Source organism: Ambystoma mexicanum, chromosome 9 (assembly GCF_040938575.1).
Source record: "Ambystoma mexicanum isolate Mex_15411 chromosome 9, UKY_AmexF1_1, whole genome shotgun sequence".
Taxonomy (NCBI): domain Eukaryota; kingdom Metazoa; phylum Chordata; class Amphibia; order Caudata; family Ambystomatidae; genus Ambystoma; species Ambystoma mexicanum.
The window spans coordinates 672,506,099-672,521,980 of NC_090931.1; the positions used below are offsets into that span (position 1 = coordinate 672,506,099).

Genomic DNA, 15,882 nt, shown 5'->3' on the forward strand with positions numbered 1-15,882 from the left:
TACAGGCCTGGCACAAGGAGTTCGGGGAGGAGCTTCCGTTGGAGAGCTGAAAAGAGTCCTGGGGTGTTGGTGAGGTGCGGGGGGGATGTAATCAGGGAAGAAACTACAACTGTGCAATATGCAGAACAGGATTTTAAGTTTCTAGCCAGAGGAAACATGCCTCTGACAAAATAAAACACATGAGTAGGAAAAAGGAGGATGGGTTATGCTGGAGGTGTTGTGGGGCTGCTGTATCTTATTTACACATTTGGTGGCACTGCCCTAAGCTCATCCCGATATTGGTCAGAGCCACTGAACACTTAATAGAACAGGTGCTTCTTTACCTCTGGATCCGATTACGTGCATGTTGGGAGTTTTTAGGGAGAGGGAAGGGGTAAAACACTGCGTAAGCGTTCAGCTATTGAGAACCATGCTCCTTATTGCAAAAGCAACCATTGCAGCATGTTGGAAGTCGCCAAGGCCACTGACCTGTGGAGGAATGGTGGGCACGTATGTTGTTTGTTATGGCAGCTGAGAAGGTGGTTTAATTTTCAAGAGGAAGCAGTGCAGCCATTCTTTATCAGATGGGGTGGCTTCTTATCCTACGCAAGAACTCACAATAGGTATTTTATCTGTCCTACGAAGCTGGGAGTATTGGGTTTGCTGCAGTGCACTTAATCTCTGCCTCAGTCCCAGATCGGGGGCGGTTCTATGGACTTGTTGCAAAAATTTGCTCAGGGTTCCAGAGGGCTATATGCCATGGCTTCCATGTTTGTATTTGATTGTTACATTTGATTTGAATGTTTTGCATACCCTCGTTTGAGTTATGTTACGCCACTCAAGCTGAGGGTTAAGCACGGGTGATGTTAATTTGTTTTATTATGAAATACCAATACACATTTTAATACAAAAAAAGGTAGCCTTACGCAAAGTACGTCACTGTAGGTTATTTTTAAAATGTGTACATTTCTGAGAATATCTTTGGTAGGCTGTGAATAAAGCTGGGCGCATTGCAAGAAGTAAAACTGAAGGATGATGGCAAGAAGGTTTTGAGTGAATCATAACTATGGGCACTGCTCTCGGTAACCCCCCCACAGGTCATGCTTTTTCAGCTTGCATTGCCATTACAGACAATATGCAAATTAAGATTGGGCTATATTTCCCCTTTTGGGGTGGGACCAAACTGCTAGGTCACACTTTCTGCACAAGAAAGCCCAGACAGGTTTCAGCCTCACTAGGCGTCATCCGTGAAGGTTAGCATGGGACACTAGACATCCCAAGCAGTAACAGACTTTCCTAATCATTTTCTTAAAGGATTTAGAAAATGCCTATTCTACCGGACAGCTACCGCCACAAGGAAGAAGCTGGTCTCCTCTTTAAGCAATGTGACTTCACCGTATATATACATTTCAGTTATATCTGAACAGATGAGAAATACCAATCCTTTTCATGAAGCTATTTAGCTGGAGGATTATCAACCCTAAAGGCGTTTGACTCTGAGCAGTATAGTAGAGGCAGGGGAACCACACCATAGAGATTTCAGAAATCAGCTTTAAGTTTTGATTATGTTTGTTAAAATAGTTTTTATGGCAGGGGAGGCATAAACCCTCAAAGCATGCAGATACAGAAATTCAAAACACCCTCAGCCTTCCGCAGAGCTCAGCATCTTTTGATGCATTTAGCCACAAAATTATCATTAACAATATTGGATTTTCAACGACAATGGGGAGGTGGCCATGCACATACTTTGGAACACCTTTAAGGCAACCCCACGGGGAGTCCTCATAAAAATAGGCTCCATGAAGAAGGAGAGGGAAGCTCAGGAGAAAGCCCTGCGGGGTAAAATAGCCTGTCTCCAGCCGGGGAGCTCCCCGGACCAAGCTGTAGAGCGGGACCGGGTGGCTGCACTGGAGGACTACAGGCTTCAACTTAAAGATCTGCTCCTACACAAAACCGAGAGGAGCCTCTTAATGGTGAAACAAAAATACTATGAGAAAGGGGACAAAGCTGATAAAATGCTAGCCTGGAAGCTAAGGGAAGTCCAGAGAAGTAGAAGGGTGAAAGAGGTGAGGGATACCCAGGGACATCTCGGCCGCGACTCCTCCCACATAGGAGAGGCCTTTCGCCAATACTACAGAACCCTCTACTCCTCGGAGTACGAGGGGGACGACTCCCAGATAGAGGATTTCCTAAACTCCATACAAATCCCATCCCTCTCGTGGGAGATGGGAGAGGGGTTAGAGGGGCCCGGTGACAGAGGATGAGATTGATATGGTGATAGGCGGGATGAGGGTGGGAACCTCCCCTGGGGATGACGGCTTCAGTGTCTATTTCTATAAAAGATTTCGCTCTACCCTGGCCCCGTTCTTGGCGAGAGTCTTCAATGCTGTCCTGGTAGACGGCATCCTCCCCGAGTCCATGATGGGGGCCATAATAGCAGTCCTGCCCAAGGAAGGGAGGGACCCCGCGGTATGCTCCTCGTACCGCCCCATATCTTTGTTAAATATCGACGTTAAGATTCTGGCCAAGGTGGTGGGGAGGCGGATGGAGGGAATTATGCCAAAGTTAATCCATGGTGACCAAGTGGGCTTTATTACGGGTAGGCAAGGGTCGGATAATATTCGCAAGACAATAGACCTCCTCCACTTTGCCCAGAGGTCGGGGCTGAACGCAAGTGTCCTCTCCCTGGACTCGGAGAAGGCCTTTGACAGGGTCGAGTGGCGATACATGGGGCTCCTCCTCAAGAGGATGGGCTTTGGGCTCCACATTATGAGCTGGATATCCGCTCTCTACAGGGCACCCACGGCAATGGTACAGGTGAATGGAAGCCTGTCCGAACCATTTCCCCTCTCCCGAGGGACAAGGCAGGGCTGCCCTCTCTCCCCCCTGATATACGTCCTCACGATAGAGGCTTTGGCAATAGCAATTAGAGCTCATCCGGACATCAAGGGGATCAGAAGGGGGGACGTCGAGTTCAAACTGTCCCTGTTTGCAGATGACATCCTGGCATACCTGGTGGACCCTGGCGCATCACTTCCCCCCCTTCCTGGCGTTGGTAGCTGCGTTTGGTGGCTTCTCAGGCTTGGAGATAAACGCCGCTAAATCTGTCCTGCTCCCTATGAGGACAATAGACCCGGGGCTCGACCCTCTAGACTGGTTTCATGGGATCAAAGTGGAGAAGGCTGCTGTACGGTATCTGGGTGTTCTCCTCACCAGAGACATTTCGAAATTGAGCTCCGCAAACTATGACCCCATGATGGCAGAAATCAAGTCAGACTTGAGGAGATGGGTCAAGATGACCCTATTGTGGTATGGCCGGATGACTTCAGTAAAAATGAATATTTTACCACGGCTTCTCTACCTTTTCACGGCTCTCCCAACCAACATCCCCGCTCAGACTTTTAGAGAACTACAAAAGGGGGTCCAAGACTTTGTGTGGCAGGGGAAAACCCCGAGAATAAGGAGGACCACTCTGTCTCTGCCTAGGGAGGAGGGGGGATTTGGGCTCCCGGATTTCTACCTCTACTTTTGCGCCGGCCAACTACGTGTCCTTCTGGAGCATATGAAAGAGGGAATGGGAACGTATTGGACATACCTGGAAGACATGGACGCCCATCCCTGAAGGTACGAGACCTCTTGTGGGCCCCTCGCGGGTCGATCCCTCAACACTTAAGGTCCCACCTGACCCTGGGAGTCCTCTGGGACATCACGAGAGAGGGCCCCCGGACCGCTCACCTCACCACCTGGCCGTCTCCAATGACCTCTCTCTGGGGCCATCCCATTAGACTGGGAAGCAGGGGCTTCCGGCACTCTCAGAAATGGTCGGACAAGGGAATGGAATGGGCGAGGCAGCTGTTCAGAGAAGGGGAATTCCTAACGTATGAGGACCTCAGGGAGGCTCTCGGAAGAGACTCGCTGTCCATCTTCGAATACCTCCGCCTGAAGGGCATCCTCTGCAACCCATCATGGGGCCCGAACTTGAGGAGACAGCTGACCCCCTTCGAAAAACTCCTCGATCTGGCGACTTCAAGGAAAGGGGCGGTGTCCAACATGTACAAGATCTTAAACACCTTTGACCTTCAAGGCAGAAGAAACTTTCGTACATTTTGGAACAACCTAGCAGATGAGGAGATCTCCGAGGACGCCTGGGCCAGAATCTTCAAAATAGCATTTCATGGAAATGTGTTCACCTCGGACATGGAGCACAACTTTAAGATGCTACAGGGGTGGCACAGGGACCCCGCAAAGTTGTCGAGGGTGTTCACGGGGGTCTCGCCTAGGTGTCCGAGAGGTTGTGGACAGCCAGGCACCAGAGGACACATGTGGTGGCTCTGCCCGAAAATTCAGGACTACTGGGGCTCAGTGCGGGATTGGATGGCAGAGGTAACAGAAGAGCGCTTGCCACTGAATCCCTTAACAATGTTGTTGGGTCTCCCCACAGAGGAAACAGAGCTATATCGATACCCTAGGATGTGGGAAACCATGATGAGGGCGGGCAGAGTGGCCCTTGCCCAGAAGTGGAAAAGCCCGAGCCCTCCTCCAAAGAGGACTGGCAGCTAAAAGTGAAAAACATGTTCTTGATGGACAAACTAACTGCGATGGTGAACAAAGAAAGCAGCACGTTCCTCACAAATTGGTATGGTGTTCAGCAGTCTAGGGGCTGGGACTTTCATTGATATTGACGCCAGGCCTCCGGCCTGAATGAACCAAGACAGACCCTGAAAGGTGAGACTACGTGCCAGGGAGCCCACGACCCAGGGAAAAGCAGCATCTGACCGTCAAATGAAAGGCCACAACTTGCATCATCTCCACGGTATAGACGATGGACTGATCATTGACATTCCCCCAAGGCAAATATAGCTATTTTGGACACAGGGTAAGGGGGAGGGTAGGGGGTTGGGGGGGGTAAGGGGGGGTTTCTCTTGGGTTCTTGAAAAATGTTTGTTATTTCTAAAAATGCTAATAAAAACTAAAGTTAAAAAAATATATATATTGGATTAAAGCACTACCGGATGTAAAGTCATTAAGCTGGAACTGCTCTCTAAAAGGATGAAAACCACCGAGTCCAAGATCAAATGAACCCCCGACAACATCACTTGCAAAGTTCCACAGGGATTCAGCCTTTCCAACACCTACATAGCTCCAGTCATAACTTTTTTTTTTAAATTAAGTTATATTATTTATTGTATATGAAATAACCTTTCACAAACATACAACATATTTTTTTTAAACTATGAATAGAACCCATTAGTAAACAAAGACATAGTTCATACAACTAGGCACATGACACCTAAATAGTTTACAACTTAATCCCGGACTCAAAAGAATGCCAACTGTACGTAGGCTGCAGCTCATCACTAATGGACCCATTGATGACCAACAAAGGTCAACTTGAACAAAATGGCAATGAGAATATGCTGAACTAAGACATTGTACCCCAGGAAAATCCCTCGGCTGAAAGAGATATGAGACTACCCTTAGTACTTCATGGTGCTCAAAAACCTTGATATTTATGAACAACCTTGCATCCACACAATTCAAACACTGGTCTGAGATTGCTTCTTCTGACAAGAATCAAGAGCATCATGACTAAGTTGTCATTCTCATACAGAACCCTTGCAGTCATTGCTCTGGTACTTCCAACATAGGATTATACTAAAAACCTCTACATAGGACACTTTTTGATCCGTCTGCAGAGTACAAAGTGCAACAGACTGCTTCCAAGTTTGAAAAGATGCAAACAAATCACCCTGTCAGACCGCACACTTCACTGGCATCATTCAAACATATGCAATTCAAAACCCTCTGCATCAACCACACAGCCTTTCATTTCAGGGCCCCAAAATTCACCTTGAAAAAAGTGCACCTGATATGGGTCCCGGCAAGAGGCTCAGATCCAGCAAGACTGCACTACTGAAGGTGCCCCACTATGAAACACTAAAGAAAGGCCTTGTTTGCCTCCATGGCCACAAACCTTTAGAATGCCATAACTAGGTGACTTTGCACACTTCAGGATCCCACAGCCTTCCAGAAACTCCAGTACACATGGCTATTTGCTCGGCCACAAGAAATTAGTTGCTAACAAGGACCTCTCATCTTAGCCTGGGAAGAACTCACAATGATCGGGCATGCAGCAAAATGCCACAGGACAGTTAGACCAGCGTCCAAACTCTAAAGACCAAGCAGCATACAAATGCTTATTACTCTATAGGCAGGGCCTTGCTGAGGACACCTTCGAGGCCTAGGTGATATATGATTAGTGAAACAATATTGTGGTATTAACCATTCAAAAGCCATTGCAAATAGAACACATTTCACAAATGTGACTAGAGCCCTCGAATAATCCACATTTCTTGAGTGTATATTCATTTATGCGAGGAGTAAATGAGCTTTAATTAGACTGTAATTAAACTATTATGTGCCATGGTTTAGATTTTAATGTTCCCCTTTTCAAGTGCCCTGAAACAATAAACAAAACAAATATCACTGAGTGAACATTGCTACAATGCACTACAAAGTTACACATTTCCATTGTCCTTATCAACATAACCATAACAAACACTTGGGGGCTCATCTTGTTTACGGCCGTAATTTGGCAGCAGTGAGTCGTTACGTTAATTATTCAATGTAAACGGCTCCCCAATACCAAACTTTCATTATTTGCACGGCAGAGTGCAAAAGGGGAGGACAAAAGGTGGGATACAAAGGGTATGCCTCCTTTTTGCGCCCTCCTTTTGCATTCTGCCGTGCAAATAGAGTAAATGCTGCCTGCCAAGTACGCATGGCAGGCAGTGTTAAGAATGGATCCCCCACGGCGTCCGCCTATTTTTTTCCTGAAGGAAAAAGACAGCAGACTCCATAGGGATCCTAGCATTTGCATTGGCATGAAATTACATGCCGGCGCAAATGCTGGAGGATTTGTATCGGGGAGGGGAAGCGAACGACAGAAATGCAATTGCGTTCCGCCCCTCCTCTACATCACACAAATTAATGAAAATGAGTGGTGACGTTAATGGAAGGCGTAAAAGCCTTCTGCAAGGAATTTATGCATTCTATTAACGTTACGGCTCATCCAAAATGAGCTCTGCAAATCCATCCATCAACTGTCCAAACCTGTCAATCAAATAGGTCAATCTGTATGTGGTCTAATCCATTCAGACAACCGACAGCAAGGACATTACTGGTGATCGAGGACAACCTTCCTCAACAGATCAGCAAAAAGGACACACGCCCGGAATGGCACTAGCTTGGCCTCAGTCATTTTGCTATTCTCCAGTTTACCCTTCATTAGATCTAGCCTTTACTTTTCCCCACATACTGCCCGGTGGTTGTGGTTTTGGTGGTTAGATGGGTCGGGGAGAGCAAACAAAAAAACACACAAAAAAAGACACCTACAACTCATACTGAGGGAAGCTAGTTTGATTTAAAAAAAACGATTCCATTCTGTCCTTCCCCAAACGATTCACAGAACAATTTGTCCTCAGAATAAGACCGCACCTGATCTTCCAGTTGGTGACAAATGCTCAACAACTCTTCCTGAATTTGATCTGTGTCTATTGACTCCTTGCTTCATTTTTGTCATAGTATCTAATTCTTTGATATTGAAGTGCCCTCCTGACACAAAAAGGTAGCTTTGCTGAATTGGGATCCTCTTCTGAACAAACCTCTCTAATGTCTGTTCGTCCTGAAGGGTGAATTGGAGTGCAGCGAAAGATATGATCTAGCATCACAGTTGTCCAACCCCAGGCCTCGAGGGCTGGGATCCTAATGGGTTTTTAGGATATCCCTCATTGATATCCATGAGGGAAAATGTGCATACATTTAGGATCATTGTATGCAAATTTATCTCATGAATATTAATGAGGGGTATCCTGAAAACCCAACATGGATTCAGCCCTCGAGGCCTGGAGTTGGACAACCATGATTTAGCTCAAACTCTTTTGCCTGCATTTTTCCAACAACCTTATTCCATTGTGCACCCACTGCAAATGGGCTTCCTCACCGATCCCAAGAGACACAGATCTCCTCCTCCATTGCTGGTGCTCAGTTTACAATCGGAACATTATCCTTACTAAACAGGATGGTTTTCTAGTCTCCATGGGTGTGGATGGTTAATACCCTTTTCATGGGAACACAGCTTCCCATTTGGCAATTTCCTCAGTGCTTGGGACCAACTCCTCTAAAAGATGTCTGCTATTGTTTCTGACCTCTTAAGCACTGACCTGGTAGCACCATACCTCCGATAATCTGCTCCTCAATCCACCCACCTACTGACATTGCTTTGCTCTTCCCACCACCTTTCACCTGTTTGGGGGACCCTATCACCTGTGGTGGGTCCAGTTGGTCTGACACTTCTTTGGGCTCACCACTTCCTACCCCTTCACTAACGTGTATATGATATGATATTTTATTTATATCGCGCTCATACGCAAGTGTTTCAGAGCGCGACCAAGCAAAGGGAGGGGAACAGGGGAGAACAAAAATAACGATCTTACTAGGCCCATTGACAAGAGATATTTCTTCACAGGAGCTTTTAGCTTGCATGGTGGACTTCACTAACAGGAGTATTGAGTACATTACTTTTGACTGATTCATGAAAGCTAATTTCCTTTGTCAATGTCTTATATTGTTAATCCCAGGGTAACTTCAAGCTTCAGCCAGATATCGTATAGAGCAATCAACAGACGCATACTATTGGAATTGGTATGCATGACAAAAGGTAGTGCAGCCAGCAAGTGGCAAGTGCATGATTAGTCAGATAGGGTATATCTGATAAGTGCAGAAGACGAGTGGGGGACTGTATTGATACAGATACATATCCCAGTGCCAGGGGTGGCCCGGAGTCAGTAGAGGAGGGAGGCAGGCAGGGTGAGCAGGAACCTGGGCCTGAGGGACAGAGGGTGACCAGGTGCACTGTGCTGAGAGAGAGAACCAGATCAGCAGATCAGCAGGGGAGAAGAGTGGCAAGGCAGAAGCAAAGAGGAAGGTCTTGAGTTGCATCCGAAACCAGAGATGGTTCTCCTCAAGTTTCAAGGTGGTCGGGAGGCTGTTCCAAAGGGAGGCCGCAGCCGAAGACAGACATCTGCCCTTAGCTCGTTTCTTTGAAAAACGACAGACCCTGAGGGAGTTAGAATTAGAGGGGCGAAGGGCTCGAGAGGGGAGGTATTTACGGAGGGATAGTTCAAGGTATTTTGGACCCAGGCCCCAGAAAGCCTTGTGGACAATGCAGAGGGTTTTACATTTAATCCTTGCATCCACTGGGAGCCAATGAAGGGATTTCAGAGCTGGAGAGATACGATCCCAGGGCTTGAGGCAAAAGACAAGTCTCGCTGTCCTGTTCTGGATTAGATGTAAAGGGCGAGGAGTGGAGGCAGGTAGATTTAGAAAGAGGCTGGTACAGTAGTCCAACCTAGAGAGAACTAGCGCTTGGAAGACAGTGAGCTTCTGGGGGAAGGAGAGGAAAGGCTGAGCACCTCCACGGAGGTGCAGCAAAAGGTTTTGACTTTTTAAGAGACGTCAGAGATGTGTGCGGAGAAGAAAAGCGTGGAGTCAAAGATGACCCCGAGATTCTTAGCCTCTCAGGTAGGGGGAGGAGGGCCAAGGGAGGCCGGCCAGAGAGTGAGGGGAAAGGATGGTGGAGGTGAACCAATGAGGAGGATCTCAGTCTTTTTGGCATTTAGACAAAGATTGTTGGCGGCACAGCAATTTTGGTACAGGACCGCTGGAGAAATGGGCTGCAAGGCTTCATTAGTTTTGCACTGCTCTCTCTGCCATTCTTCCAACAACACCCTTGCTTCCAACATCGACATTACCACAATCAAAGAGTACAGATTCACTGTATTTCTATAACACCTACTGCCATCTTAACTTTAGGAGCAGTTAGGGAAGAAGCAGCTACCATCAAATGTTGGTTGTGCCTAGTTTTCTGTGAATTCCCTAGGATTGCCTTCTGATGAGCTTCTGTTTCCTAAATGATTAACTGATGGAACATTTCTGCCTATTGGTTGAAATACACAAGAAATGGAGCTCTACCCAGAGTTTGGGAAAGACACAATGCAACGTAACTTGGTACTGCTTTAGTGTGTGGTTTAAGATGCATTTTATTACATGCACTGAGACGGTTCAATATGTTTGATCTGCATGACAAAGTGCCTCTTACCTTCATCAGCACTCAAAGGCAAGGAATCCAAAAGATCGCTTATTTGAAAATTATGAGCCCCTGGATCTTCATTCACTGAAACAAAGAAAGAATAAAACACAGTTAAAGAGAGTTCAATGACAAACAATGTACTGATTGGACACTGTCAGAAAAAGAAAAACAGCCTTTGGTGTTGCACCATGTGGAGCCTCAGGAGCATGCATTTCTCCCCACCATGTCAAAGAAACAAACGTGTTCTTAGCAGCAAGCCCACCTCATAGCTTTTACAAACAACTAATTTATCACTAGCCAGATTACATTAGTAATTTTAAGGAAAGAAAAATGCAATGTAATTCGGTGCACTTATCATAGTGTATTCAGCAGGAAGGCATGGCAGGCAGGCAGCTCTAGGGTGCTATACTGTTATGCTTGCTGTATTCGGCTACATTCCTCCTTACTTCAATCCAGCATTTCCCACTTCTGTGATCATCGCTACTTTTAACTGCCACTACACTGTGACTCCCACCAAAGTCCCTAATTTCTCTTTATTATCATTATCACTGAGGAACCAATAACTCCAATCAGTCCATAAATATGGACAGATAACCATTAAGTCATATTTCTGATTGCTGTTCGTGCAAAGGATGGAATACTGTAGTGATGCAAGGGAACCTATGGCCAAACTGGGTCTGGCCATACAGAAACAAAAACACCTAGTATGAGGCAGTGCTGTCAATCTCTGACTAATACCATAAATGCAAAAATAGCACATTGTAATCAATCCGTTTGAAAGTCGCTGACAGGGATAAGAAATCTCGGCACTCTTGCCCCAAAGTTGCTTCCATCTACATCATTTGTGACTACTGCCACCTTGTAAACCCAGGAACTACAGCTCCATTTCCACCATCCCATTCCGTACCAAGCCCTTGTAATGATCGATCACGTTTTGTTCCAGCCAGTTAACTCCTTGAGCACCATAAGGCAGTTTTATGTCCTGCAAATGCCACATAATCAACCCCAATCTGCATTCTACATGGCATGAGGATAACTGTTCAAGAACGTGGAGGCAAGCTGCCCTGGCTTCCTGACCCTCTACAATACTATCAACCATGAACTAATCCATTTCTTGCTTAGCCTGTGCCGGGAAGCACTGGCTCTGCCCTAAAATCGCTATTCTCCTTCCTTTAGGAGAAATTCGCACAAATCCTCCTTCTCCTTTCATACTAAAGGTAACCGACTAACATGGAATATTCATAGAGGGGTGTTCTACCTGCTCCTTTTCAACATCTATAACTGCTTCTCTCACAAATTTGAGAATACAAGTGAAGGCAAATGATACAATTTGTACATAAAATAAATCTGTGTATGCCACCCATTACCTGCATCAATGAAATGGGAACAAGATAGAAGAAATCTGCTTAAACAATGTATGCTCAATGCAGAAGAATGCTTGCGATGAGAATTGGGACTTCAAGGAGGTCTTTGTCCCTCTGACTCCTTCCCATGTCAAGTCTCCAATAAGTACCTCCAGTGCTTCAAAATCCACAAAATTGGTCAAATTTAATGTGCACCATTCAAATAAAATAAAGGGACAATAGACGTCCATTGCCCCTACTGTACTCAACCTGGCCAAGATTGGGCTGTCCTCCAACACTCTACCAAGTACGGCCAAAACAATAATAAGACCTTACCCAGGCTTTTGATTTAGTTAACAGAAGAAAACTTTGGGAAAAACTAAGCGACTGGAATTGTCCACCGGAGATCCTGGGCCCTCTACAAGCCTTACACGTCGCCACCACCACCGTCCAGGTCCGGCTGAACTCAAGGGGGCTGCTTTCTGCTGTGATACCAGCTACCCGAGGGGTCAAACAAGGCTGGCCTCTCGCCCTGGCCCTATTTCTGGCGTATTTTGGGGATCATAAAGAAGCAAATGCCGAGTCAAGATCTTTTCCCCAAGTAATGGGCAGCATGAAAGTTCCCAGACTCCTTTATGCTGATGACCTCATACAACTTGACCAGACCCCAATTGGCTTACAAGGACAGCTAGCCTCCTTAACTAAATACACTGAAGACAACGACCTGGAAGTTAAACAAAAAATGAAGATCATGGTCTTTGAAAAAAGGAGTAAAAAAGAGGCAAACCCTCATGGTTCTTGGCAGGAGAAAAAGTGGAACAAGTTTCAGAATTTAAATATCTCGGGGTGTTGATCGACTCTACAAGCAAAGATGTAGCAATGCAATTACATCTGCATGCTAAAATGAGAAATCTCATTTCACAGGCCAAAGTCTTAGACAGGAAACATGGCTGCTGCTCATTGATGCCCCTACTCAAATTCTATCGGGGGAAAGTGATCCCTACAATCGGCTACGGAACAGATGCCATGCCTTCTCTGCCTGACCACTTATGGCCCAGATAGGAGAGCCTCTTCTGGAGTTCAGTCCTGAACCTTCCGACTTCTACACCATTAGTATTGATTAGACGGGAACTTTCACTCTCGTCCTTGGCGTCAATAGTAACTAGAGCGTCTATTATGCTATACCGGAAGATTAAGGACCCATCATTCTCCTATGATCTTTTCCATGGTACAAGAGGAGAGGAACACAGGCAAATGTAAATTGCTGACTAAATGGGAGACTAAATGCAAATCACATCTAGATGTCTGTGGCAGCACCATTGAAGAACTGGTGTGTAATCCGACGAAAACCAAAAAACGCCTAGACGAAACGGACTAGATTAATACATTGGAGAAGGCAGCTGCTTACAAATTGACCCAGCATTTGCCTCCAACGGCCAGAAAATTGAACGAAGTCCAACCATTTCTCATTAAGCACCCAAATAGAAAAATACGATCGACACTTCTTCGCGCCAGGCTAAATCTATTGCCCACAAATGAGATCCTGCATTTAAGAGGCCTCTCCACGACTAACAGCTGCCGCTTTTGTATTTCTAACCACACCTTCGAATCGCTCCGGCACCTTCTGCTATCATGTCCGGGCACATCTCTATACAGAACTCCTTACTTGCTTCATAATTTGGAGAAAGCCTACTTGACAGATGAAGCTCTCCGGTGGGAACGACTAATAGGGGGCCTCAGACCTTCATGGACGATAGCAGCTACCAGAATTTTGGACTTAATTTTTAAAGACAAAGCAACGGAGCCCTTGCCAGAAATTTCAGAGTCTTGATAACTCTTGAAGGGCGTTGTCCTTTCTCTTCAATTTCCGATTTACTGTGCTGAAAATTTCTGAATTCTTTTCTTATTGTCACTCATCTTTGCCTTCTGCCTCTTCTTTTCTTTAACTTTCGTCTTCTTCACTTTTACTTTGATTTTACAACTATCTTGTAAAAATCACTTCGGTGATTAAAACTTGTTAAAAAAAAAATTAAAAAATATTATAATAATAAACAAATTGGCTAACTAACCGATTAGACAGGTAACCCTGAAGGGCCCATTGCCTAAATTGACATCTTGACTGGCTACGGAATGCTTGCCAACGCGAGAATGACCAGTGCTGCACACCAATATAAATACGCCCTTGACATGTTGCTGTACACATTTTGAGAACTGCCCCAAGGTTCTGAGCCTTAAGAAACAGGGCTCTGGAGGTCCTCCTGACTTCTCTACACATGAGTCTCCGCCCACAATTGGGTGCAACAATACGCACCCAGAGCTGCCTAAGATTTCGAACTACCCCCTCAACGTCCAACCATTGGGGAAACGGGTCATTTTGGAGGAGCTTTTTTCTATGAATTTTAGCCCCTTCCTGAACCGTTGCCGCCTTTCATCTATTTTCCGGAAACTGCTGCAGCTTGTTATAATCGGCTCCACGGACATCGTCTACATTGAATTGCCCTACATGAGAAGTACCACCAACAGGGCCCTAATTGAGTTTTCCTCACCACTAATAGTATCATTACTCAAATCATGCACGCCAGCCTTGACAGCTATGGGCTTGTCCCTTATCATCTACTGTAAAGCCAAACACATGGAATCAACAGGGACCAGATTAAAAACAGACAGGACTGCAGCCTTCTCAAAGGGAAGCAACAAATCAGAAAGATCCATTTGGAGGGAGTTGCAATGAAACCTGGATAATGACTGGATTGAGGAAAAAGCAACTTATTTCTAGCAGCCCGCACGCACTACGAACGGGGCTAACTGACTTCATACTGTAGATTTACAACTAAAATGGATATCCTGGAACATGCGTGGCTACCACTCTTTCCTCATCCACCTAGAAGTGTTGGAAACTATTGTAGCCAGTGACGTGTTCAAACTTGCAGAAACCTGGTGCTCCAAATTTTTCGGTATAAACGGCTTCCAGATCATTTCTAACAGTGTGCTTCCCTAAACCAGAGGCCGAGCCAGTGGTGTTCTTACTATAGGTGCCAAACACACACATACACTCTTGCAGTTCACGGATAAAATGTTGTCACCTTATATATTATCAGCAACACTACAGGTTGCAAACGGAATAACCGCCCCTCTCCTGATAATAAAAATATATGATCCTCCAGGAATGATGTAGACCAAATCCATACATACTGCAATAGATGAAATAATTGGTTCCTAGTGATTCCATCGACAGCCAAACCATTGACAACCATACCATTGACAAAAGAAATCTAAAAAAAAAATTGAATGCATTTTTTTTTTTTTTTTTTTTTTTTTTAAATGGGGGGGTTCCCTTCCAACCCCCTTTTTTAAAACATTGAAACACATTTTTACTAAACTAAACCCTTTACCATTGAAAAAAATGCATTCAATGGTTTTTTTCAATTCATTTTTTTCAATGGTATGGTCTGTCGATGCTTTAGATTCGATGCAATGACCGGAAACCGAAATAATTATATTATGGCATGAAACATTAGCATCAGGAGCAGTTTTCCTCGTGGGAGACCTAAACGTTAAGGGCTTGCTGAATAGCCAACCCTGCCCCAACTGGGCCGCCCATCACTGGTCTTGCTATATGAAGTCACTTGAGGTGGATTACCTTTCCTTTGTAAAAAGCACCACAGATCAAAAACCTTTCACCTGGATAAATGGGACGGCTAAATCACACCTGGATTATGTAGTGGCTGATTACAAGACTCGTTTGTGACCATGCTGTTCCGAGTTGGAACTATCGTTTAAATGAAGCTTGTAAGAGTTCGATTTTGAGAGCTCAGGTTAGCTCGAACGTGCAAGGAAACCGACTGTACTGGAGCCGGCGAACATCAGGGCCATCAATGCTGTGTTGTGGAGTGATCAATCTAATATGGAAACTGCTATAACAACTGCAAAAAGGAAATTTGGAGCACATGATAAGATCCAGAGCTCAGTATCTGAACAAAAACAGCTATAATGCTGTGTGTTACAATGATACAACCAAAAGAACCCCATATGATCCAGCTATTGCATCTCAAAAACAACTAAATAATAAGGCACGCTCTCCGATTAGGTGGGATATCACTCTTAGTGATTTGGGAAAGAAGAGTTCCATCAAAAAATTGGCCACTCGATACAACAATTGGCTAGTCCAACACAAAAAAATACATCAATACTTCAAATTGGCTGTTACGTTTCTTTTGGCTGAAATCAAACGACTCTCGTAAGTTCTGGTGTCATTTCAACAATCATTGCAAGTCACTGTCGCCTGCCGAACTAAACCCCATACCTGAACAAGTATGGTTTGAGCACATAAATATGCTATACAGGGACTCGGCATTGGAAATGAACCAAGGAACTTTGAGAAATACAACTATGCCACTCACAGAGTTTGAT

The 15,882-nt window shown here is 45.2% G+C and overlaps 1 protein-coding gene across 2 annotated transcripts in view; it reads right to left on the minus strand.

Annotated features, from left to right (window-relative positions):
- ICA1L (islet cell autoantigen 1 like) overlaps positions 1-15,882 on the minus strand; it is an 804,678-nt gene that overhangs the window by 199,983 nt on the left and 588,813 nt on the right. For both annotated transcript variants that reach the window (XM_069615515.1, XM_069615516.1), the window contains exon 10: positions 10,139-10,213. In XM_069615515.1, the coding sequence (XP_069471616.1) occupies positions 10,139-10,213 (75 nt within the window). The remainder of the gene's footprint in view (positions 1-10,138; positions 10,214-15,882) is intronic.